The sequence below is a fragment of the Kogia breviceps genome, chromosome 4 (assembly GCF_026419965.1).
Source record: "Kogia breviceps isolate mKogBre1 chromosome 4, mKogBre1 haplotype 1, whole genome shotgun sequence".
Lineage (NCBI taxonomy): Eukaryota > Metazoa > Chordata > Mammalia > Artiodactyla > Physeteridae > Kogia > Kogia breviceps.
Genome location: NC_081313.1, coordinates 100,550,884 through 100,575,698, shown reverse-complemented (window position 1 = coordinate 100,575,698; position 24,815 = coordinate 100,550,884). Strand labels below are relative to the sequence as shown.

At 40.2% G+C, this 24,815-nt stretch overlaps 1 protein-coding gene across 2 annotated transcripts in view; it reads right to left on the bottom strand.

Moving 5' to 3' along the window:
* Window positions 1-24,815, bottom strand: part of LOC131754360 (zinc finger protein 474-like) — a 71,521-nt gene that overhangs the window by 20,882 nt on the left and 25,824 nt on the right. For both annotated transcript variants that reach the window (XM_067033372.1, XM_059059874.2), the window contains exon 2: window positions 17,952-19,187. In XM_067033372.1, coding sequence (XP_066889473.1) covers window positions 17,952-18,974 — 1,023 coding nt within the window. In that variant the 5' untranslated portion in view covers window positions 18,975-19,187. The remainder of the gene's footprint in view (window positions 1-17,951; window positions 19,188-24,815) is intronic.

The following is a 24,815-nucleotide window of genomic DNA, read 5'->3' as shown; positions in this document are numbered from 1 at the left end:
GTTTCTGCAAAGCAAAGGATTAGATCAACAGTTTTGATCTACATAAGCACTGTTTCTGATGTGAACTGTTTTAGGGGGGCAGCTAAATGCCCCTACACAGCAAGTTTATTGGGGCTCATCACATTTTGCCCTTGTTCTTTCAGTTTCCTGGGAAAGTCTGTTTAGGTTGGATGTAGCCAGAGGCACTTGAACACTTCAGGGGAAGTTTTCATATGTGTATATTTCTTTCAAGTTGAATCCACTAACTTTCATATGTTTTCAATCATTTTTCTGGCCACCATTGGAATTATTATTCTATTTTCCACGCAGCATTTTTTTTCTTTCTGTTAATGTCTCTTCTTTGTCAGGAATGCCTCATGTTCAATCTTTTAGGCCAGGACTGTGCAAAGGGAAGTGGACATTTAACAACTTTTCTCCTAATCAGTGTAGATGACCTGTCATCCATCCATTCTTTTTTACAATTTGTAATATCACCATTGAATCAAAGGGGAAAGAATAAGGACCAAGGAAAGAGGGTGGTTTAGTGGAGAACCTTAAGAGAGGTGTTGATTGAAGAGGAATGGACATAGTTCCAGAAAACTTAGACTAGGATACCTATTTCTAATAGCTTCAGGTAGCTTTTGATGACCTCCCTGAGTGCTCAGGAGGAAAGAAAACCACAGTGAACCACACAACTCAATAGGTAACAGAGCTTATAGAAGGAAGTATAGTAATTGGTCAGAAGGAAAAGATATTCCTAACATTAAATACTATTGCATGAACCTTAATGAGAGAGACACTAAAAACTAAAGTGGAAGTTATGACTAGTACATTTGGTCATTTCTTATATTAATCCCACAATAAATACTAAGTAATAATAGTGTGAAATTATATTGTGTGATATTATTTATAGGAGACTTAGGAGAACATGCTCCAGTGATGTAGCTTTTGGGAGCTATGTTGTGAAATATCAGTTAGTAATATATATGGAGCCATAAGCCCCTTTGAAAATCTAATGGTTGCAGTGGCTATCTCCTCAGAAAAATGCACATGTACAGAGAACTGTGGATATGATTTGGAATGACTGGGGGGACTCCCAGAAACCATCCATTAACCCCAGAAAGTGAGATGTTGGGCCTTTAGTTAGAGCCAAACCTTTTCTTTCAAATAGATGCTCCTTTGTGTAAGGAGCCATTTGGCACCATTTAAATGCCTCTAAAAGTACCGAAATGAAGCCTGCAAGAACTTATGAAATATACCACCTCTGGCTTTAGGAAGATCTTAAGTTCTGCTTTGTGTAAAACAGTCCCTAATGTACCTGTTGTCTTGACTAAGTATTAGTAGTTCCTTCTTTTACTCTCTAAAATGTCCCCGTTTAGTCAATAAATTACACACTTTTGAAAAACATCAATCCATGAAATATACGCTATTAAGAGATGAAACAAAAACAGCAAACAAAAAAAAGCTCAGTAATATTGAAGCTGTAATCCATATGGAGAAATATAGATTTATAAGAATCGCAATGAATCCATTTAAACACAGAACTAAGGTAAAATGACTATAGAAATTATGGTTAGGGAAGAGAATAGAAAAGCAACACACCTTGACAAATAAAAACACCTTACTTACAAAAACTGTCCACAGAAGGAGAGGTAGGTACAAGGATGTTAATGGTACTAAATTCTCCACCTTTCATGGCAAACAGTCAATTAAAGAAGTATAAAATTGAAACATGGAGTTAAAATTTTTTTCATATTCTTTAATAACATATCTTTGTTTTTTAGCATTAGTGGGTCCTTTAAAAACTAACATTCATTTAGTGAAGAAATATTTTTCTGAAGTTCAGCAATATCATCAGTTTCACTTTGGTTTCTTTTTGTTGAATTCAAGTAAAATTAAATATATTACCTCTATCAATAATAACTTGAATGTGATTATCTCATTTCTATGAAAACCTGCATGTCTATTTATTTATATGTTATTTACATAGATGTCTGGAATGATACTAAGGTCAAACTAAGCTGGGGTAACTGTTATGCTAATTTTATACTTTTTATAACAGCTTGAACTTTTGTAATGAACTTGTATCATTTTTATAAGAATAATAAAGTAATAAAAAAGAATGTCAACTCCCGAGTCAAAACCTAAGCAGAGATTAGGTAATAAAATCAGTCCTAAAAGGAAAAATCAAGTGGAGCCCCAATTACTTTCTGAAAATTCCTTAAATAACTGATAAAAGATGATATTCAAGGTATTGTATATAATACAGTTTAGTAATGCAACCAATTAGTAACTGGAATTAAAATAACATTAAGAATGAATACACCTTTGCATAGCATAAAAGTACAATGAAAAATGAAAATATTGACAATATCTTAAATTACATTATTCCAATACTATTTTATTTTGTCAATGGTTTATAGTTGAAAATACATTAGTTAAGTGCTTGCATGATGTAACTCAACTGAAGTCCTAGAATTCAGCTCTATTACTTTAAAAAGCAGTAACAAAGGTCTGGAAAAATAATCTGAGGACAGGATTTAGCACGAATCTGTTTCCACCATAAGATGATCTAAGTATAGCTCTTCCTAATATTTTCATTTTATTCAGGCTTGTTTCTCTAGCTTGGCTGCATTCACCAAAAAGTGAATTCACAAATAACTAGATGGGATTGTAGGGTATGAGCCATCTTATGTTGAAAAGTGATAGCTAAAAAGATGATTTGGGAGATGGATGGAATGAACCATCCCCTTGGGTCCTGTGTCACCCACTGTGGCTGGACTGACAAATCATCGTATAATATTCAGCCTCCCAACTGCTTCCTCACCCTGTGCACTTGACTAAGTTTTGTACAAACTTGGCTGGTCTGATTTGTTGTAAGGAATTTCTGTGGTTCTCTATGACTACAGAATAAAGTCCAAACACTTCAGACTGATTTCATTCAGGCCCAGCCTAAGCCCCATTAAACATGTCTGCTAGCCACACCAAACTCAACATTATTCCCCAAGGTAGAGGCCACAGTCCTCTATTTTATTGCCTCCATGGATTTATTCATCTGCTCCTTCCAACAACAAGCATTTAAATTGAGTATACACCTTCACCCTGACGGAGGTTATGGGGAACCCCAGTCCTTAGCTTTCCTTAGTAATGGAGACAAGCATGTAAACTAAGTAAGAAGGCAAAATTTATGTGTCATGATACAGAAACAGAGTGCTATAGGAGCCTGAAGTAGGAAGAAAGCGAAGAGTCTTGACCAGAAACCAGTGAAGAGGGTGATAATTGAAATGGGTTTGTTGAATGGGTAGAATTGTACTGATGTGTGCAGAACTCCCTCAAACAAATTGCCCAACAACGTGACTTATTCAGAAACTGCTCAACACTACTGTAGTATGTTAATATGAAAGCTTTAAAGTCCATAGTGGAATAACTGACCAGACGAAGTGTGAAAGCAGGAATCGGGCTATTCAATACAGGACTAAAACACGAGTAACAGACCTCAAGAATGCAGTCAAAGATCAGCACCTTTTCTAAGGGTCTCCCTGGCTTCCCACCTTAGTCCTGACCCCAGACTCCATCCTCCTGTCATTAGAAGGTGGCCATGCTTCGGTAGCTGGGGAGGGATTTGACAAACAGTACTATAAGCAAGTACTTCCTATACCAAGAGAGCTACCTTGGCCATGTGAAGGCATTGTATTATTTGGGAGTCAGGCAGAGACTGGGCAATGAAAAACAGTAACGGAAACTGTCTTGACTGTGTTGAGACCTGAGTTCAAAGATGAGGACCTTTGAGAGAGAATCAGATCAAGGAATGGGCCAGATGAGGCAATTTATACTTTTCACATATTAAAACACCTTGATTCTTCCGTATTGGAGAAATGTAAACTGGTTTTGTCTGCACTGAAGTACACAGCACTCTTAAGTGATAATTAAAAACTCTAATGAAACTGGAAATATCCACGAATAGATAAACAATGTGTAATTCCACCATTCAATGGACTATTACTTGGCAATAAAAAATAACTACTGCTACCCACACCAACATGGATGAAACTCAAAATCATTATGCTGAAAGAAGTCAGACATAAAAGATTACATTTCTGCCTGATTTCATTTATATAACATCCAAACTAAGCTGTAATGGCTAAAAATCAAATCAGGGGTTATGGTGGTGATAGGTATATAAAACTTTCAAAACTCATTGTATTGCATGTGTTTAATGGATGGAGTTTATTGTTTGTATATCATTCCTCAGTGAAGCTGATTAAACACCACTCATTCAGACCTAGTTTAGTTGAGTATTTTGCATCACCCTGCTCATGCAATGCAGTCAGTTCAAAGTCAGCAATACACATTGTCAGATGAAATTCCAAAATCAAACAATGTGTTTTAGGGTTACTTTTGCCAGAAACTGGAGAATATTTTTAAGTGATCTAAATTCTAAACCCTTTAATTTGTTGCCCAAGAAATTCTCCAGTTGAAAAAAGAAAAAAAAAATACCATGGGAGGAAAATTAAAAAAAAAAAAAAGAACTGGAGAAAATTATAAAGTGTTTTATTGAGTTTTTTTTCCAGGACATTAACATTTTTGCCAGAGTAAGTGAAGTGGGTAGCAATTCCATTCACATACAATTTCATCCAGAAAATCCAATTTTAGAATGTCAGGGCCTGAGCCCCTGCACCAGGGATGGATAGATTAAAAGCAGGGCTAGCCCTCTGTGCCCATGTGTATGGCATTTGGCATTTGAAACATAACTGACACCAGTTTCTCATCTTCTAGTAGGAGAAAGTTCAAGGTCCTTTAGTATATGAGTGTGTGTGTGTGTGTGCGTGCATGCACGCACATGCACAAGCATGAGTACATGTGCACAAAACACAACTAAGTTAAGTTAGTCGTTTTCCTCAGTTAATCTCAGGGGTACTGTAAGGCTCCCTCTGTATCACGTTAGTCATTCCACTACATTTTCCCTGGCTTTGCCTTCGCCCTCCTTTCAGCCTCCAATGATCATTTCCAGACTCAATCGCCTCAGGAAGAAAGAGAGCTGAGAGCTTTGCCTCTAAAAGGTCCCACGTACAATTACCTCCCTGCTACTAGGGAACAAAGGAAGCCTCGCACATTTGCACATTGTAAGGCCATAGTTACCTGGATTTATTTGCTGTCATTGAAGCAGTTGGCCTGTTCTTTTAGAAGAGGCTATTTTAGTGGGGCTGGGCCAAAGCAGCTATATCAAAATGTTAAAGATGTCTTTTTATTTTTTTTTGTGGTAAGCGGGCCTCTCACTGTTGTGGCCTCTCCTGTTGCGGGGCACAGGCTCTGGATGCGCAGGCTCAGCTGCCATAGCTCACGGGCTCAGCCGCTCCGCGGCATGTGGCATCTTCCCAGACCGGGGCACGAACCCGTGTCCCCTGTATCGGCAGGCGGACTCTCAACCACTGCACCACTGGGGAAGCCCAAAAGATATCTTTTTTATTACCAAATTATGTATGTAAATAAAATGACTCACTCTTTCCCCCAAGGAACATGCTTCACACATTACTTAGAAATAAACAAACATGGCTTTTTTCTTCCTTTTAGGTTGCATCATAACAGTTCTGTAACAAAACAGCCACATGCCCTGTGTTCATTTGGGAACATTCGTTAACCTAAGAGTCAAAGAGAAATCAAAGAACGCAGAGGTGTGAGAATGTCCTGAAAGGGAAACTGTCCCGGTGGCCTGCACCACCACTTTGAGTAAATTGGAAAAAGATGCCCCACCTTAAGACATTTTCAAACCATCTGGTTGTGATCAATCATCTGTAATGACACATGTCACAAGATACAAAATTTAAATATGGTGACCGTGGAAAAGAATACACAGGACAATCCTTGCCCTGTCTCAGGCCATGGCCTAGAATTGGCCCTATAGGTTGATGTGTACTTTGTTTCTCAGATGGAGCATGACTGGTAACGAGCCAGTCTGTAAATATCTGGGTTGAATCAGAGATTTTTCAACTTCATGAAAGCCAATAAAGCACTTGGATTCTAAATATTGATACTGAAGTTGCACTGTGAGCGGAAAGAAACCAGAGACATCTGCTGAAAACAAAGCTGAGACTGATTCACAGATGAGAATGGCACTAAATGGAAATGCGTTTGGAGGAAAGGGCCGTCTCTCAGGAGGTGGTTCGAGTGTAGCCCAGATGCTGTTGCTCAGAAGAATGTTCTGATTACAGGCAATGTGCAAGGCACTATGCTAGGGACAGAACCGGGAATTGGCCCTAACTGTGGGAATGATCGTATTTAAATTCACCACATTTATTTGGGAATATTTTTCCATTTTTTCCTAAGCTCTTTGTCTGAGGCAATAAGTCTAGTTGACAGATCCCTATTTGGTGTGCACAGAGACCATTCCCCCTGAAATTAGTCAAGATACAGGGGCAGGGGGAGAAAGGGGCTTGCTGAGTGGAATAAGCATTCTTGACTTCTTTGCCCATTGATATGTTTGAACTCAGTCAGACTGATTAGTTCTGAAGACTACTCTCCAGATGGGAAACCTCTCTAGGGTCCTGGACTTTTTGTGGCCTTGTAAAATTCTTAGAAACTTTGGCTCCCAGATATCTGACCCACAAGAATCGCTTCATTGTTCTGGAGTCTCCCACACGTGATCCAGATGGTGTTTGGCAGCTAGGGTGAACTACCCTTTGCCCTGGCATGAAGCGTTGTGTGCCAGCAGACCCTGTACTCAACTACTACACAACTATGTGCGTCCCCTCATCGGTCCTTCATGACCCAGGCTATCCTCTTTACAGCATCTCACCCAGGCTACCCCATGGAACTATGTCCCCTCTGTTTTACACTCTGGATCTCAGATTGTAAACTGATGGACTCGCCACCATTTCAGCCAATGGACTTCCATGTTTTATTTGACTGGCACAAAGTTCTTAAAAGTTTCCAGTGGGAATATCCTTAGGTGAGACTTACTCTCCAGCATACCATAGGCTCCACCACTCCCTATGGCCCTACATGCAGCTGCCCAAACCCTGAAAGCATATGAGCTTGTGACTCAGAGCAGCCTGTTCTTTCACTCCCTCTCCCCACTTATCTCCCCAATAAAAGGTATTTGCCTTATATCTCATTTCTAAGAAATGAGCTCAACTTATGGTTAATCTGTATTAATATGCCAATAGCTAGACATGGTTTACTACCTAGCTAGGGGATCTCTGCATTTTAGCTGGGATTTTCTATGGAGTCAGTGCTTTGAGTCAAAAGACTGAATCTCTGGCTCTGGAATTTTAAAAGTAGGGGAGGTATTTTAGAAAACAAATGCACAGTGGTACATTAGCAATTCTCACACTGAAAATTACCTGCTCCCTTTGAGTATAAGCACTTAGGCACTTTGAACTTGACAGGAAGCTGGAAACCTATCCTTAGGCAAAAGAAAACCCTTCGTGAAGGGAGGAGGGTCCAACAGCACTTCCACACAGTAACTGTGCATAATCCTTAAGTCATTTACTTGCTAGAGGAATTTTTGCTTCCCTCACTTCTAGCTGGATCCCAGGTTGTCAAAAACAGGGCCAATCCTACCAGGGTCTGAGGGAATTGTTATGTGACTGTGCAGCTTTTGAATGGGTATCATTCCATCAAAAGTGTTCCTCTTTCTGCATGACAAAATTAAACAAAAAGAATTTGGGCCATAGCTGCTGTTTTAGATTATCCACACTCTTGATCTCTTTTATTAGGCCAAATAATTGAAATGTCTGTGGTAAGTGCACAAGGCATGTCGTAGAATGCAGTAAGGTTAGATGGGGAAATAGGAGGGCAAGTTTTTCTTCCCTGTACTTGTGGAAAAAAGAGTAAAACATCTTTTAGAAATCCATGTGCATATTCCAATATTGAAAATGTCTGACCAAGTAGCAGCTAACAATTACGAGGCACTTTCTATGTGCCAGGCCCTGTACTAAGCACTTAACATGCTTTATCTCAATACTTCTCATAATAATCCTCTGGATAAAATGTAATACCCCCATTTTACAGACCAGGAAACTGAGGTACAGCGCTGTTAGTAAATGGTGAAGTTGCTTTTCACCCAGACAGTGGATCTTCACACTGCCTGTCACTGCACTGCCACTGTGAAGGGACCATGGAGGAGATGACATGCGGCGGTTTGTCAGACACGATCCCAGGTCTTTTGCGGGTATTCTCACATTTAAGCTCTTGCCTGCAGAACTGAGGCTGAGGGAAGTAATTTGTTCAGAGATATGTGATTTTGTTGTGCATCTGTCAACTGATTCCAGGTCAGTTTGATTTCAGCGGCTTCTAGAAACATGGGGCGTAATGTTGCCCATCGTCGGCAGAGTATCATGCTCTGCCTTATGTGTCCACAGTCAGCCATTGCATGGGATTTGAGAGAAACCTGCAAAATCCCTACTTCTGCTCTCTTGACTACCTCAAAAGTTCATTCCTTTGGATTAAAATCCTTTCTCCCCAGATCCTCTTTCAAAATGCAAATAGTCCTATGAGAGAAATTTATCTATGAAGAATTTTATCAGATTTTCCCAACCCCCTTCCAACAGTATCAAAAGATGGGGGTTGGTAGAAGCAGGGGAGATGCAGAAGGTGTTGAAAGGGAAAGGAGATCCAGGTCACCCAAAGCCATTCCTGAAGTCAGAATTTTGCCTGTGGCCAGTCAACAACCTTGACTGAGACTGAAGGTGTATAATTAAGTTTCCATTCCCCCAGGCATGTCCTACACACGCAGACAAAGTATTAATAGCATTTTAATATATAGGAGTAACTGTGTAGTTCAGTCTCAAACCTCAACAATTGCAGAGTTTGATTGTCTCAAAACCACTGGTATTTCACATTTCTGGTGTTTTCAAACAATCCTACCCAAATGTCACATCTGGAAGGATCATTGTTTGAAATTAAATTGTTTTTAGAAATCACTGGATTCCACGTAAAGGAATTTTCCAATCCAGCCTGTCTATTGGCCAACTATAAGAGAGTCTGCTATTTGTGATTTGGAGTTTTGTTTTGCTCCTTTTAACAATAAGTAAAACTTGGTCATTCATTTGGAAATGCTGTTAACATTAAAGTATTTTCATGTACCTGATTTTTAAAAACAAACTATTGGTATTTTGAATATATGTTTAGCATTTTAGCTATTTACTTCCTTGTCCTGACATACAAAGGCTGAAAAATCTAAGTCAAAGAACAAATTCCAAATTAGTTTCTGTTTATGGAAGGAATACAGTTTCTTAGCTGAAGGTTTTTCTTTTTCTTTTTTCTTTTCACATTTGAGATAGAAGCATTCTTTTCCGATCCCTTGGAAGGATATTGATTAGAAAGTGAGGTGTTTGAGATATTGATTCAACCTCTTGGCAAACTCTTGTAAGAATGACTTTTCCTTGAAGAAAATGGATGTGTCCCTGGTGTCTGGTTCCTGTGATCCTCAGTTTGGCACCAGGCCTGACCTTCATGGTCAGATGGCTCTGGGTCACAGGGTAAAATGAAGCAATGTGGACAAGAAAGGAAAAACCTAAAAATTGTGGCAGACACAGTTTTTCCACCTTCTATAGTTAGAGAGAAAAAGAATAAAGCATAGGCACTATCTGACCTGGAACTTGGAAGATGGGTTGTTTCCCATGACTGGTTTGTCTACAACTTATATGCTAAAGGGCTCCCAGCTCTGGGGGAAGGCCCAGGAAAGAAGTTTTCCAATGAAAAGAAGAAAGATATCATCTTGGATATAGGACAGAAAGGATTCTAACCTTAGGAGATAGTTTTGTTCTTTGGTTGTTGTCTTTTCCTTTTCTTTTCTTATCAGAGTTTTTGGTCCCAATCTCTCCCTTTCCTCTCTGTCTCTCTACCTCTGCCTCTGATTTCCTGAAGCTTTAGGTTGGGACCAGTGATATCTTTATGTTTTTACCTTTTCTGCTTAAACAAAGGTAGCCTGGATGTGAGAGCTGCTTGGGGACATTTAATGACAGCATTATGGCATCAGAGTTGGTGCTTGGAGCAGGATTATTGGAAATTTATTGATTTCCTCAATTTATTAGACCCTTCTTCAATTTGTAGGACATCTCTCTCCCTATAAGACAGCCTCACAGAGGTAAATATGTGAAAAAGACAATGGATGTAAGAAGGAGATGAATTACATAATATAAAGGGGAAGCGAGAGGTGACTCCTAAGTCAAATTCTCTCAATTTCCACCTATTCATAAAGCTGAACTTGTCCTCACATCTAGCAGTGAGAGTCTGTTCATAGGACAATCACCTCCGTTTCAAGAGGAACTTTTTCAAGGTTGTGTTGCACTGCCTTTGGTGGAGTTCTAAGAATTTTGGGAGAGATTTTAATTGTTGACCTTGGAATTTAGGTTTCTAAGAACTATGTATATCCATTCAGTCATTACATAAAGATTTCCTAAGCACCTATCTCTAGAAAATGTGGATGTCTGTGTGTTTGGGGCTGGAAGGAGCGAGATGGAGGTGACATGGAGAAGCAGGCTTAGGAAGATGCATGAAATCATTTAAGTTAGAAAAATTATTTGAGGGTACAGCATGTTGTAGTTCTGTTCATTTTAGGCTTGAATAATACCTGAATTTATAACATGTGATCCTCTCTTATCACAGAGGTTACCATTAGTATTTTTCTTTTCAGAGAAGCAGAAATCCACATATTGGAGTACCAATGCCAGGACCACCTATTTTATTTTATTTTTTTTTGCGGTACGTGGGCCTCTCACTGCCGTGGCCTCTCCCATTGCGGAGCACAGGCTCCAGACGCGCAGGCTCAGAGGCCATGGCTCACGGGCCCAGCCGCTCCGCGGCACATGGGATCTTCCCGGACCGGGGCACGAACCCGTGTCCCCTGCATCGGCAGGTGGACTCTCAACCACTGCGCCACCAGGGGAGCCCAGGACCACCTATTTTTGCTGTCATCTTTGGGCTCTGAGAGAGGTAGCTATATCTATTATGGTCTCTCTCATTATGGATATGTAGGACATACGTATAATTATAAGTTGAGGCTGATTTTTAAAAATGAATATGTTAGAGTGTAATTTGTACAGATGAGTATTGTTCTTCACATTTTGGTATTAGGAAGTAATATATATCAATTTCATTGGTGATACTGTTGCTCTCACATCAGATGTGTAACTCTCTCTCACCCTCAACACACATTTCACACACGCTGTATACACACAGATTCCTTTGGGTTGGTTTCTGGAGCCAACAGGGCAGAAGGGAATGCTCTTGTTACCTTAAAGTTGCTCTTGGTACACCTGAAAGCCGTGGGATCCTAGAATGCTGCCCTGATATTCAGGCATGGTTGGCACCAAGGAAGATGAAGAAATGGCACATGGAGCTGGATATTAGTGGCCCAGCTGGCAGCATCATCAGGGGCTGGTTTGTGAGGTCGAGCCTGGTTTTCATGACATCAGCACTGATGAGCATGACGAGGTGAACTAGGGCCAGTGAAGATGGTTATAAGGATAAGAACCCACAGAAGGATCACACTGAACTCTTAATCTACCACCTCCAAAGAGTTCCAAGTCATTCTTGTGTTTGGGAATTAAAGAGGCAAACAGTTCTAGGAGCCTGTCTTTATTTCAGAAACTCAGTTTAACTGAAGGCATGAAGAGACAAAGGACTAAGTAGACCCTTAAGATTCACTTTTCCTTCTCTCTTTATATGTCTCTCTTTCTCATCCGAGAGGCCTGATAAGCTTACCTGGTATTTCACTGAGAAAATATAAAATATAAGCTAACAGACTGTAGCTCCTTCATCTTCCCAGTAACAACCTACAATCTTACCTCCACCTGCATTCAGCCGCCTCCTGAAATGGAGAAATGTCCCCTCTTGCTAATCCTCTCCCTTTGCACAGGCTGGGATCCCAACTCGGTGCCCATTTCTCTTCCAGGTTTTACATTTGCTCTTATCACCTCTCCTGCTCTCTACTGGATCAATATCCAGAATATTCAAATGTAGTCTACAAGCTCCCAACTTCTAAGGGAACCTCTCTTAACCTAAAATCTCTATTTCTAGCCTACCCATTATTTCTCTTCTAGTCTCTAAGCCAAACTTCTCAAAACACATCCTATCTTTATCATCCATACAGTCTGCAACCCCCGTCATGACTCTGGATGTGTTCTCTCCAAGTTTGTCAAACTAAATCCACATTGCCAAATCAAATAGATTTTTTGGCCTTCATCCTACTCCATCCTTCATCCTACCTCTGTGCATTGCGTACTGTTTTCCACACCCTTCTTCTTCACATTTTCTCTTGTCACAACTTTCAGGGCACCATTCTCTCAAGTCGTTCCTCCAGTGTTTCCAGTCACTAATTCTCCAGCTCCTTCTCCTCAAACCCCTAAATACTGTAATGCTTCAGGGCTCAGCCCTGGGTTGATTTTTCTAGCCCTATACTCATTCTGATGACTTTAAATATATATTAACAATGCACAAATGTATATCCCAGCCCAATTCCTCTTTTGAAATCCAGACTTATATATTCAGCCTGACTTACCTACTTAGATATCCCACAAGAATTTTGAATTTGGTATGTCCAGAATGAAACAATTGGTCTTTATCCCCAAGAGCCTATCCGTTTCTCAAGTTTTTCCCATTTTAGAAAGTGACACAACCAGTACAGTTGCTCAAGCTAGAAATCTTAGAGTCATCCTTGACCCCCTTCCTTACTCCTTCACATCCCAACTATTGCCAGGTCCTGCCCATTATACCTTATCTCCATCTCTGCTACCAACACCCTAGGCCAGGCTTTCATCTGCTTTCACTGGGATTCCTGCAATAGCCAAATAACTGATGTCCCTATGTCCACTGGGCAACTGGCGGAAACTGTGCTGTTTCCACAGCTTTATCTTGTGTGCCTGTCCCCTCCGTTCATCACACTCTGGCCACATGTGGACTTTCTGGTTCCATTTTAAGACCTTTCTTACCTCAAGGCGTTCATACATGCTACCTTTAGCCAGCATGTCTCCTCCTCCTGTTGTTCCCATCCCCTCACATCCTGACTATTGGCTAATGCTTTCATACCTTTCAAGTCTCAGCTGAAATGTCACGAGGTTGTCTCTAACCAAGAACCTAAATGTCTACCTCCCACCATTCGACACTGTCACATTACAATTTGAATTTTTATATTTATTTATTTCCTATCATTTCCTCCATAAGGCTAAAAACTCCAGGAGATCAAGGACTGTGTCTACCTTTTTCATGACTCTATATTTAGTACTTAGTCCAATGCCTAACAATAAATATTTGTTGAATGAACAAACTTCTGTCCTTTTTGTCCTGCTTAATTAACACTTATTAGCCTGGCAGCATAGCCATACCCTTTCTGTACCACCTGTATACACCTCTCTTTAGTGACATAAAAAGGTATTGTTCTTTGGAATTAGACAGATCTGGCTCTGACACCATTACCGAGCCCACTGTGTGACTTTGGGCTAGTTGCTTAATCTCAGTTTCCCCACGTGGAAAGTAGGGAAGTAATATCTGTCATATAGTAATATTATGAGGATTAAAATGAGAACATGTATATGAAGTACTGATCATAAAGATATTTAATAAAAGTTACTTCCCTTTATTCCATTCCTCCTAATAAACTCCAAATACTTTTTACCTAATAGACACACACACACACACACACACACACACACACACAGACACACACACACACACACACACACAACATTTGACATTGTGAGAACATCCATCCTACCCTTCTGAGTCTTTCTGATTGTGACCTTCCCACTGAGAGGTTTGCCTTTAGACAACAAGATATTTAGCTATGGAACAGCATTGATGATATTAAACCAAATATATAACTGTAGCCCTAAATAATTTGAGCTTGTATTATAAGGGCACATTCTCAAATATGAAGGTAACACAAAGAGAAAGGCAATAATATTTTTGAGTGTAGAAGACATTACATTAAAAGAAAACACCAGATGGCAGCACCCGATGCTAGAGATGTGTCTGATGGGATTTTAGTTCAAACCTGAGCATCAAGGATGCCAAAGGTAGCTTAAAACTACATACAGAGAGACAATCTTTTATTAAAAAAATAAATAAATAAAGGACATTCCCTAAAGATAAATAATGCCTATTTTGTAATATAGTATTGGGTTTTTAGAAACAGTGTTTCACATGTTACCAGAAAAATACTAAGAAAATAACCCTAAGTATTATGTAACTAATAAAAGGTAATTAAACAAATGCTTCATTTTAGGTTGTAGTTATATTTAATTAACTCTGTCAATCTGTGTTCCAGTTAGCCAGAAAGGCTTTAAGTCAAAGAATGAAATACTATCAGCTTACAGAAAAGGGAAATTTTTCCCAAATATTAAATGCAAATATTAAAATGTATTCACTCATATTAAAATAAGAGGCAATAGTGACCTCTATTCTTATATACTTCTAGCATTACTTAGACCATTGCTTGCTAAAACAAACAACAATGGGTTATGTTAAATAAATGCAATATTAAAATGTAAAATGATAATCTATAGTTTTCCATATTATGCATCAAATTTCACCTGGAATTAACACTGCTTTTAAAATCTTGCTAAATTGGATATTGCTTGTTCAGGCTTTCCTTCTTTTAGAGGCAAAAAGGGGAGTTTGATGTTGCTCTGACACCATATAATGGGAGAGCAACACCCCAGGCAGTCATACCTTTTATTTATTTTTTTACTTTTAAACATCTTTATTGGAGTATAATTGCTTTACAATGGTGTGTTAGTTTCTGCTGTATAACAAAGTGAATCAGCTGTATGTATACATATATCCCCATATCTCCTCCCTCTTGGGTCTCCCTCCCACCCCTCTAGGTGGTCACAAAGCACCAAGCTGATTGATCTCCCTGTGCTATGTGGCTGCTTCCCACTGGCTAGCTATTTTACGTTTGGTAGTGTATATATGTCCATGCCGCTCTCTCACTTCATCCCAGCTTACCCTTCCCCCTCCCCGTGTCCTCAAGTCCATTCTCTACATCTGCGTCTTTATTCCTGTCCTGCCTCTAGGTTCTTCAGAACCATTTATTTATTTATTTATTTATTTTAGATTCCATATATATGCGTTAGCGTACGGTATTTTTCTCTTTCTGATTTACTTCACTCTGTATGACAGACTCTAGGTCCTTTTAAATAAAAATCCGCATCAAGGGTTTTATCCCTCTTACATACTGCTTGGGATCCTTCACAACTTCACTGTGAGATCAGAGAGAGTGATGAGAAGTGATGGATGAGAAGCAACAGAACAATTTAAGCCCATTCAGTGGTGAGAGGGCAAAGCAGAACTGGCGCAGAATGTCCATCGACGACTTGGATGAGGATCGTCTTAGAGGCATTTGTTTGTTTAGATTTGATTGAGGGGTAACAGGAGCATCTGTGTCATCAGAGAACTGAGCCAATCTATGTAGGAGGAACATTCCGAACGGAGGGTAATCCACTCTGCCAGCGAAACAAGTCACTGTTGCCCAACTGCAATGAGTTATTTCCAAGTTCTGTGATCATGATTCTGAAAATATTTTTCTCACCTGAGTTCACTACAAGATTGAGCCCCCTGAGAACATTGGGCAAGATTGCTGATTCTAATCTGAAGTCAGGTCAAGGATTCTAGAGGGAAATTGTTCTGACTGACATGAGAAGAGAGGAAGCAAACATCTGAATTGAAAAAACAATGCATGTGTCTCACAGTCAGCCAAAAGCCGGCCACCACAGGCAGATGAAATTCTGAAATCTAATAATGCACAAGGCAGTGATCTTTATGGAAATGAATGACTCACTGCACTATCTAAATCTTAAATGATACAAAGATAGAAAAACAGCAATAGACAGGGTCAAAATGCAACCAAAAGAGAAAAGTACACTACCCAGGAAAGGCTTTCTGTTGAAAGCACAATGCAGTGGCAAATGTCTTTTCAAGGGAAGGGATAAAGTCTGTTGGTTCAAGAGATCATATGCCTCTCAGAAGACGAGGAGTTTTCTCCATTTTAATGAACCCAAACTTGCTCCAAATCTGGCAGCTAAAGGGACCCTATGTTGGATGACATTTCTATGCCCTCCACTAAAGCCTGTGTGGTCCCCAAAAGGGCCAGCACACATCTTACGGCAGTGGGTGCCAGTTTCTCACTGACACGCACCTTTACAGGTCGGGAGCAGAGTTGGTCATACTCTGACAGAGCCGTGTCCTCTAGATGCCCCTGTTCCAAAGGACTCCCTCTACTCTGATCTAAAAGCACAAGTCACCGACAGCCCTCACTGGCCTCTCCTCCTGACATTCTCCCCTCCAGATGACTGAGTGAGTCAGGGGTGTCCTCATGTGAAGCCGCGGGCCCAGGCCAGCCTCTCTCAGCAGTCGTGACTGAGTGAGAACATGCTATGCTCAGCCTGCTGGCTCTACTCTTGGGAGCACAAAGTATGTGTTACAGCAACAAGCACGAGAATTCTGACCACACTCTTTCCTATCTTGAGATCTGAAATGAGAACACTTAAAGCAAATGCATACAATCAGGAAACAGGGTTGAAAGTCAGAACACTAACGGAGTTTCAGATTTGTGGCTCTAAGACATGGATTCTTTTGCTCACTGAATCCAGACCCCACACGTTTTGGAAGAAAAGCGACAGCCAGAAGATGAGAAAAACAGTTCATGTTTATGACACCAGCCTGAAGCCCATGCCACACTTACGAGTTTGGGTTTTCATTCGGCAAAGAAACTAGCTGTTCTTTTTCAAGTTCATCGGAAAATATGCCCATTAGTCTGACTCTTCAGCTTTAGGATCACTGTCTTGGAACCTTCTAAACTAGTAAGTGAAATATCTCATTTAAAACATAGAAGTTAGGAAAAAGTACCCGACATTTGCCAAAGTAATGCAATAAAAGAAATAACGAAGAAAAACTGGGTAAAAAATGAAGTATGTCTACCCATCCCCCAATCCCTCTGGTTTAATTTTTGCAATAGCTTGGGTAACCTTAGTTTCCTGAGAACAGTTCACTTCAAGAACCCCTGCAGGTGGGATATTTCAAGTAGCAAGTCACAGGGAAAAGACTTTGACCACCTCCTATTTCTCACGACTTGCTGTTCTGTAAGGTGTGACACATGGCAGCACAACCACTTCCCTGGCTTCATGGAAGGAGAAAACACATGGAACACACCCTATCTTGCATCCTTCCCCAGTCCTGGTTGATGATGAAATTTCAGGTGAAGGACCAACAACATTTCACCATACAGGTTGGGGATCCCTGGGGTCATGCTTATTTACAGCTGCCCAAGTCATGGCCTGGTGTCTGACCCAAACACAGGGCACAGAGCAGCAGTGGAAACGGAGCACTTCCTAGATCCATGGACACACCTAGTGGGCTTTGGGTCTGCCCTGGGGTTAATTCCCCAGATACTACAACCATATAAGTGTTAAAAGGAAACATGCTGCATTTTAGAGCATGTTTATTTCTGCAAGTGCTCCAGTGTTTAATTATGCTAAAGTCATTTAGGGTTTTTGACACAGATTTTATTTTAGTACGATAAACTCAGTATAACCGGCATTGCCAAAAATGAATTCCTAAGGTAGATGACTAAAATAAACCAGTAATAAATATTGGCTGTTGGAATGGGAATAATATCTCTGTAATGTAGACACAGCATTACTGACTCATTTTCAAATAACAGTCACTTCCAAGGATTATTGGTATCAGGGATCAAGGAAGAAAGAAGTCCATCTCTCTTTTAGGCAGCAGAATGGTAGAGGACTATGAATCCACCAGGCAAGGGTGTTTTTATATCTACTTTGCCAACAGAGATATAACCCTGGAGTCTGACAGGGGGTCAACTTAAGTTGCACTGAGGCAGAAATAAGGCATTGAAAGAAACCATCCTAGGAGATGAGGGAGCTGATTCTGGGGACATTTTTCTCTCATTCCCCTGGAGGCAGAATATACCCCCCAGATCCACCCAGTGTATATCATGTGGCACGAATTACCTTATCAGTCACAGTGGGTACTGCTATGTTCCTTTGCTGCTTGGAATTAGTGGACTCTTTGAGGACACCTTTACTCCATAATGTCAAATCCTGAACTTTTGGCCCACTAGATTGAGCTGTACAACTTCTCTGGTGTACCAGAAAGCTGTCAGGGGCAAAGGTCCGGCTACAATTTGGGCAGGGTATGAGCTGAGCTTGACTCAACCCCTCTTGGTTGGACTGTCCAGTTGGAAGGGGAGGAGGCTTCCGTGGTAGTGGCTGGCAGAACTCCCTGGGGAGCCGGTCATTTTCTATTTTCCACTTTTCCAGGCATTTGGGCTGATGTATAGGAAGGGACAGAGTGCCAAATTCCCTACCACAAACGTAGTAGATGAGAGCCCTTGGTTGGGTTGGGATGCCACCAGAAGCTTTCTTGAGAGCAGCAAGATTATCAGAACTGTTGGGGTTTGGTGCTCTGGGCCCTTCACCCTTCAGCTTGCAGCTTCTCTGATGAACAAGAAGCCGATCTGGCAAGAACCTGTGGCCACAGGATTCACAGGGCAGCAGCTGAGCCTGGGAACTCTGGAATGCTTCCTGAAGATTGTAGGATCCACTTCCACTGAGAGGCAGTGGTTTGGAAGGTTCTGGCCTCCTCAGGTGCTTGGGCAACTTGCTGTTTTCAGTACGCCACTTCTCCAAGCACTGGGGCTCATGAATGCCAAGCGATTGGGACCCAAATTCTCGGCCACAGATATAGCACACTTGGAACCCGGGCCTGTGGGATGGGATCACAGGGGGGCTGGGCTGACTTTCCGACATAATCCTCCTACTAGACCGTTTTAGGAGTACTACAGTTCCAGGTCTATTTTTCTGAGGGTTAGTCTTTATTTTTTCACCAGGATTGACATGCTCTATTTCTGTCAAAAAGCTAGAATGGGATGCACTAGATAGAACAGCTTGGTTTATAAGGAAGGTGGGCTCTTTAGAATGGTGGAAAGACTGTTGCAACGTGTTGGAAACCCTTTTCTCCTTTCCTCTTTCCATTAACAAAGAAGTCTTTCTCTAGTGCTTGCTCTGATTTCAGGCCAGACATATTTTGGGCTTCTGCTTAGAGAGAAGGTTAGTCAGGTTGGCTGTTCTGGGGTTCCACATTGTAGCCAGTACCTTAGACCCAAAGACAGTGACTCAGAGCTTCATTGCAGGGCAGCAGTCTGGAATGCTGGAAAGTCCCCATGAAACCTCAGATGCCTCCAAGATCTGCAGGGGAAACATAAATCAAGAAGTTATTACATACAAACACACACACACATGCATACACACACATTTAGATTTTAAATTGATAAAGAACAGTGATTTTTCTTTTCTTGACCTAGTATCTTCTTTGGCTAGCATAGTAACTAGCACTTAGGATTTGTTCAGTAAACGTTGAAATAAATACGAAAAAAATTTCCATTATGAATTGCACTGTTACTGTGTTGAAAGTAGTGTTCTGCCCAAAGGAAGATGGACATTCATAGCACATCACAGACATATATGGCACAAACCAAGAGGTATGGTGGTGAGATCATGGAGGAGAGAACCAAGGCCTCTGAAAATTAGATTAATGAAACTGCAGATCATGTAAAAAGACCTCCTTCCACTACCTTAGGGATCCTTTTTACTGCCATGGATTCCTTTGTCAGTTCTTTGACACCTAGGGACCTCTTCCCAGAATAATAATTTTAAAAGCAAAACATAAAATTCTTACTAGTGCAAGTGAAACTAATTTTATTGAAATAATTTATCAAATATTTTTAGTTGTGATTTATCTTTTACTTGAGCTATAGTAATATGCTAGAATTTTTAAGTGTCCATGGGCCTAGGGTTAATAACCGGCAGAAGAAGTAATTCAATAGTGAATGGGAGGATTATCAGGGAAACCACCCGAGAGAGGTAAACTTCTTGTAACCTACCAGGTATCCACTCTTCTTCATCATGGGACTGGAGTATTATTAAATTGTGGCTGTAACTGTCAAGCCAAGGGTGCAACCCAGCGTTATACTCTTCCTGGTAGTATATCTGTACATCTTTCATGGGATGAAGATGCTCAGACTTCACTTGATGCTCTTTTTATAGCTATTGTGTTCACGTTCATGTTTTATATAGATATATCTCTATATGGATATTATCTATCTATCTATCTTCAAAATACCTTTTGTAAAAAACATGGCCAACACGCGATAGTGAGAGGCCCGCACACCGCAATGAAGAGTGGCCCCCGCTTGCCACAACTGGAGAAAGCCCTAACACAGAAACGAAGACCCAACACAGCAAAAATAAATAAATTCATAAAACTCCTACCCCCAACATCTTCTTTAAAAAAACAAAAAAACATGGCCAACAATTTTATTAAACCAGAAGAAAGGGCTGATAAGATCTCATTATGGTCAGAAGCCAAAGGAGTTTTTACCTTCGGTAAAGGCATGAGTCAGTTTTATCCCAGGTCTACAATCTAGCTCAAGAAAGATAATTTTCAAAAGTCTTACGACCTTCTTCATTTCCTTAAGGATGACCACACTCTGGATTAGAGGTTCCTATTCACAGATGGACCAACACCTGATCTAAGGCTTAACCCTGCAGACCACAGCAGACACGGCTTCAGGCACAGCAAGGACAGCCGTGCTGTTAATATCAAAACACTGTTTGGGTATTGCGGTTGATAAGGGACAAAAAGAGCTGTGAGATATGCACCCAGTTCCCGTATTTTGGTGCCAAGAAAGGTCTAAATCTTTGCAGTTAAGGCTATCAAATCAGGTCTGGCACAGAAAAGGAAGTTATTCTTCATTTTGACAGATCCTAAGACAGTGATATTAACACATGTGACAAAAGAATGCATTGGCCCCAAACAGAATGACCAACACAGAAAATGAAGCTTGAAGAAACAAAATTTATCACTTGATCATCACCATCCAAAGAGAAACTGGCTCTAGAGAACACAAAGAATCCAGTAAAATTATTTCATCAGGTTTTAAGCAGCACATGACTGAAATAATCCTCCAAACCACTCTGATTTTTTTGTTCTGATTTCTTGTTCACCAAGGATCTCCTGGTTCAGTTTCCCATTTTCCTTGATACCAGGAAGCTGCAGACAGCAAAAGTACTTAAGGAGACAGATTGGAAAAATCAATGCGATCAAATGAGCTTACTTCCCTAAACTTGCTTGCAGTCTTCCCCCCTCCCCACACTGCTCCCTGGAGATGAGAATTCTGAGAAAGCCCCATGCCTTGCCCCAACACCTCCTCCATCTCCCTAATAATAAAGTAAGAGAACTAATATTTATTGAGTGCCAACTATGCATCAGATATTGTACTAATTTTTATTTACATAATTTCATTTAATTCTCAAATGATCATGAGGCAGGTATTATTATTTTCTTTTTACAAATGAAGAAACTGTTACTCAGAAAAGACAAGTAACTTGCCCAAGACAGTCAGTTTCTAAATGACAGAACTGGGAATCAATTCCAGCTCTCTTTGGCTCCAGTGCTCAACTCTTTCCATTATTCATTCTGCTTAAAATTCCACCGGCAGAGCTTCTTCTCTGAAGTTTTTTATCCCTGTTTTAATGTACGATTCATATGCCCCATGGGAAGGTAACTAAGCTCTCACCTGCTTTTATGCTCCCTTTTAGAAGAAGGAAGAGGTGAAAGGGAGGAGGGGAATAGGGAACAGAAGAAGAGAAATCTCCAAGATGGAAAAAGCAGGTGACAAACTGAGGTTACTGAAGACAGCGTTTTTCCTTAAGTGATAGGGATCATTTTATTTTGCTGTGAATGGTTTTCTAGATGAAGTTTTTCCCTGTGTGGTGTGCAATGCATAATCCTTTTCTGATCTCACCAATATCCTTAATAAAAATCTATACTACTAGCTGCAGGGTGAAAGTGAAGGCTTCCCAAAGAGGTCAGATGGCATTCAGTTTGCAGCCCTGTCACTATTTTGATTAGGGATGGATCTTTATGCATGCAGGTGTTTGTGCACTACAAATATTTTATCTGCAGCAAAAATGACAAAGCATCATAAAATTCCCATTGAATCTTCATCTTTTCTTTTTTAATCATACTCTTTCTTCCTCCAGTGTCCTCCTGAAAATTGTGTTATTGTGATTAAATGTATCAATGTATGGAAGATGAGGTAGCTAGAAGTGAGTGAAATTTGGGGGAACTGGAGAAATTTATGATGTTTCTGCCAGTGATTCTGCTAAGGCAATGTGACAAGTCAGCTGCTCTATCCTATAAGTTAGTTCTAAAAGTGAGAGTGCTGGAAAACACTAAATACATACACTTAGAATTTGGCCTGTCACCCAGATATATCGTAAAGCAATGTTGCTAGTTTATAAAGAGAACCACTTTGCAAAGCCAGCCAGTTTCACCGCAAGCATCCATGGAGAAATGTTCACTCCAACTGGCCTGAATAATTCATTTTGACCATATTTGCAAATAGACTATTTAAAGAATGTCTTGGAAGGCATCATGTTTTATCAATATGATGCCATTTTTCCATGCCCTTTGGTGTTCATGGGAAGGGAGAGACAAACTCACAAAGATGAATATAATAACCATGAAAATCCAAAACCCATCTTAGCATTAGGAGGTGTTTCTCTAAAAGAGAGGGGAAAGAACACAAGCAGAAGGGTGATGAAGTCTTTTGAAAAATAATTTAGCTCCTTGAAACAAAATAAACATGTGATACATGGCCTTTTCTCTGTTAGTATAGAATCCAAATTCTTTAAATGGACAAATGAATAAATAAGAAAGGTGGAGTTGGGACTTATGCTGACTCTGAGTAAAATTATAAAATAGAGGAGGTTTGTCTTCAATATCCTCCATCCACCCCATTCAGTAGCCTCCCCTGCCTGGTACCCTCATATACACTCCAGTCTTCTTTACCATTGAAATCTTGCTTTCAGAAAAGAGCTGATATACTCTTTTACACCAAGAATTATGATTGATGAGGTAATATCCCTCCCAGAGTCTGGCAGAGACATCTAGTTCCCTACCAATAGTTACTCTGTGCAAATTCTCTCAAGTTAACAGAGCCCCACTTTCTAGCTGGGCACATGATTTCCCAGCCAAAAGTCTACAGGTTTCTTTGTAGCTAGTGGAAATATTATGTGGCACTTGTAAAAACTCCTATTGAAAAGTAGGGGACACAACCTGCTCCTCTGCCCTTCCTTCATACTGATAACTGATGGCTGGAGCTCTAGCAGCCATCTTGGGCCAGATTACATTCGTGTAACCCTTGACATGACAGAGTAGAGATGTTGATGAACTTCGGTCCCTGATAATATTAGAGCCATCAGAGAAGCTCTGGAGTGCCTTCCTTGGGCATTATTTACATAAGAGAAATAAATGTTTATTTGTATTTTACCCAATTTTTAAGAGTCTTTTACTCACGTGAAAACCTAACACTGAGTTATAGTTTAATAGTTGTCATTATCTAGGCACAAAATGAATTCTAATAGTGATATTTCAAATTTCAGGACCTTTTTTTGATGAGGAAAGAAATTGAGAGGTTGTATGAGGCAAAATTGACTTATTAAATATACACTTTTTCCTAAAAATCAGAAATAAAAAAGCTTGAAACTTTAAATACTGAGCCAATGGTTCTTAAGAAACTGATTCACAATACTGCCTTTCCTGGAATTTTTTTTTTTTAAGAAAAAAATTAATTGACATTTTGCTTCAGAAGGATAGAATCCTATTTTTTTTCCATGAGATTTTGAAAGAGCTAGGAGGCATCATTGTTGTGTCAGTTATTAATGCATTGTCTCTGTATTCCATACTCTCTTTCCTATATCCGTCTTTGTGATGCTGGCACTGAGACTGCACACCCCATTTCTGCGTTGCCAGCCAGCCTTGCATTATGATTTACCAATACTGGTAATGGGGGGAAAATATGAGGTTAGAGGAGAGAGGACTTGTGTCTTTTTAAAGGGTTTCCTGCCTGCTTTTGGTTCTTGTATCACCCCAGCAATACTTCTTTATCTCAGCAAAAGCAGCTCTTTCCTGTAGCAGTAGCTGAAACCAGTTTACGTTTTTGCAACATTTGCAAATCAGATTGATTTCCCCTCCCCCAGCAGACAGCACCATCAGCCAGTCTGTTCTTCCCCTTTGGAAATTGGATTTTCAGCTCTATAGGGTGCTTCTTCTAAGTTGCAATAATTCAAACCTCTTCCCTCTGATCCTTCAGCCCTAGGAATGGTAGCTGCCACCTCCCTTATACAATTGTTCTCTCTTTTTACTTTGCTAGTTGCCTAGGTAACAACTTCATTCCTGGTTAACAACTCTTTATATTCTCTCTGTTTAAATAACTGGTATGGTTTCTGTCTCTTGACTGATACAGCCACTCTCAGAATATAAGCAATAAAAATCTGTGATATTCAAGCTGCATATTACCTTACTATTGCAATAAACTCAAATGAATTATTTCATAGCATCTTAGAAAATAATATGATACTTAATATTCAAACCTCAACTCATTCAGACCACTGAAAACATATCTTTATGATGTTTACACCATCACTAGCCTTCAAGAGCTAGAAAATGTTGCTCTTCCGTTGTGATCAACTGAATTATATCATAAGGGGAAACCTGCCATTTTAGGTATATTCATATTCTTCTTAATTTTATATGATACTCTTCCTGTACTGACTACCCAGCCATAAGGCCACTGCAGCCAAAGAGGGAGTCAGAGTAAGGCAATCCCATTCTTAGATTAGAGATGACCAGGAAGTGTTGAGGTGGGCTGGTCCAGTCACCCTGGTTGGTTCTTTCACTCTCTTCTGGGTAGATCCTGGGCCAGTAGCATTTGCAGTCCTCAGTAATTCTGATATGCATGGACAAAAGAG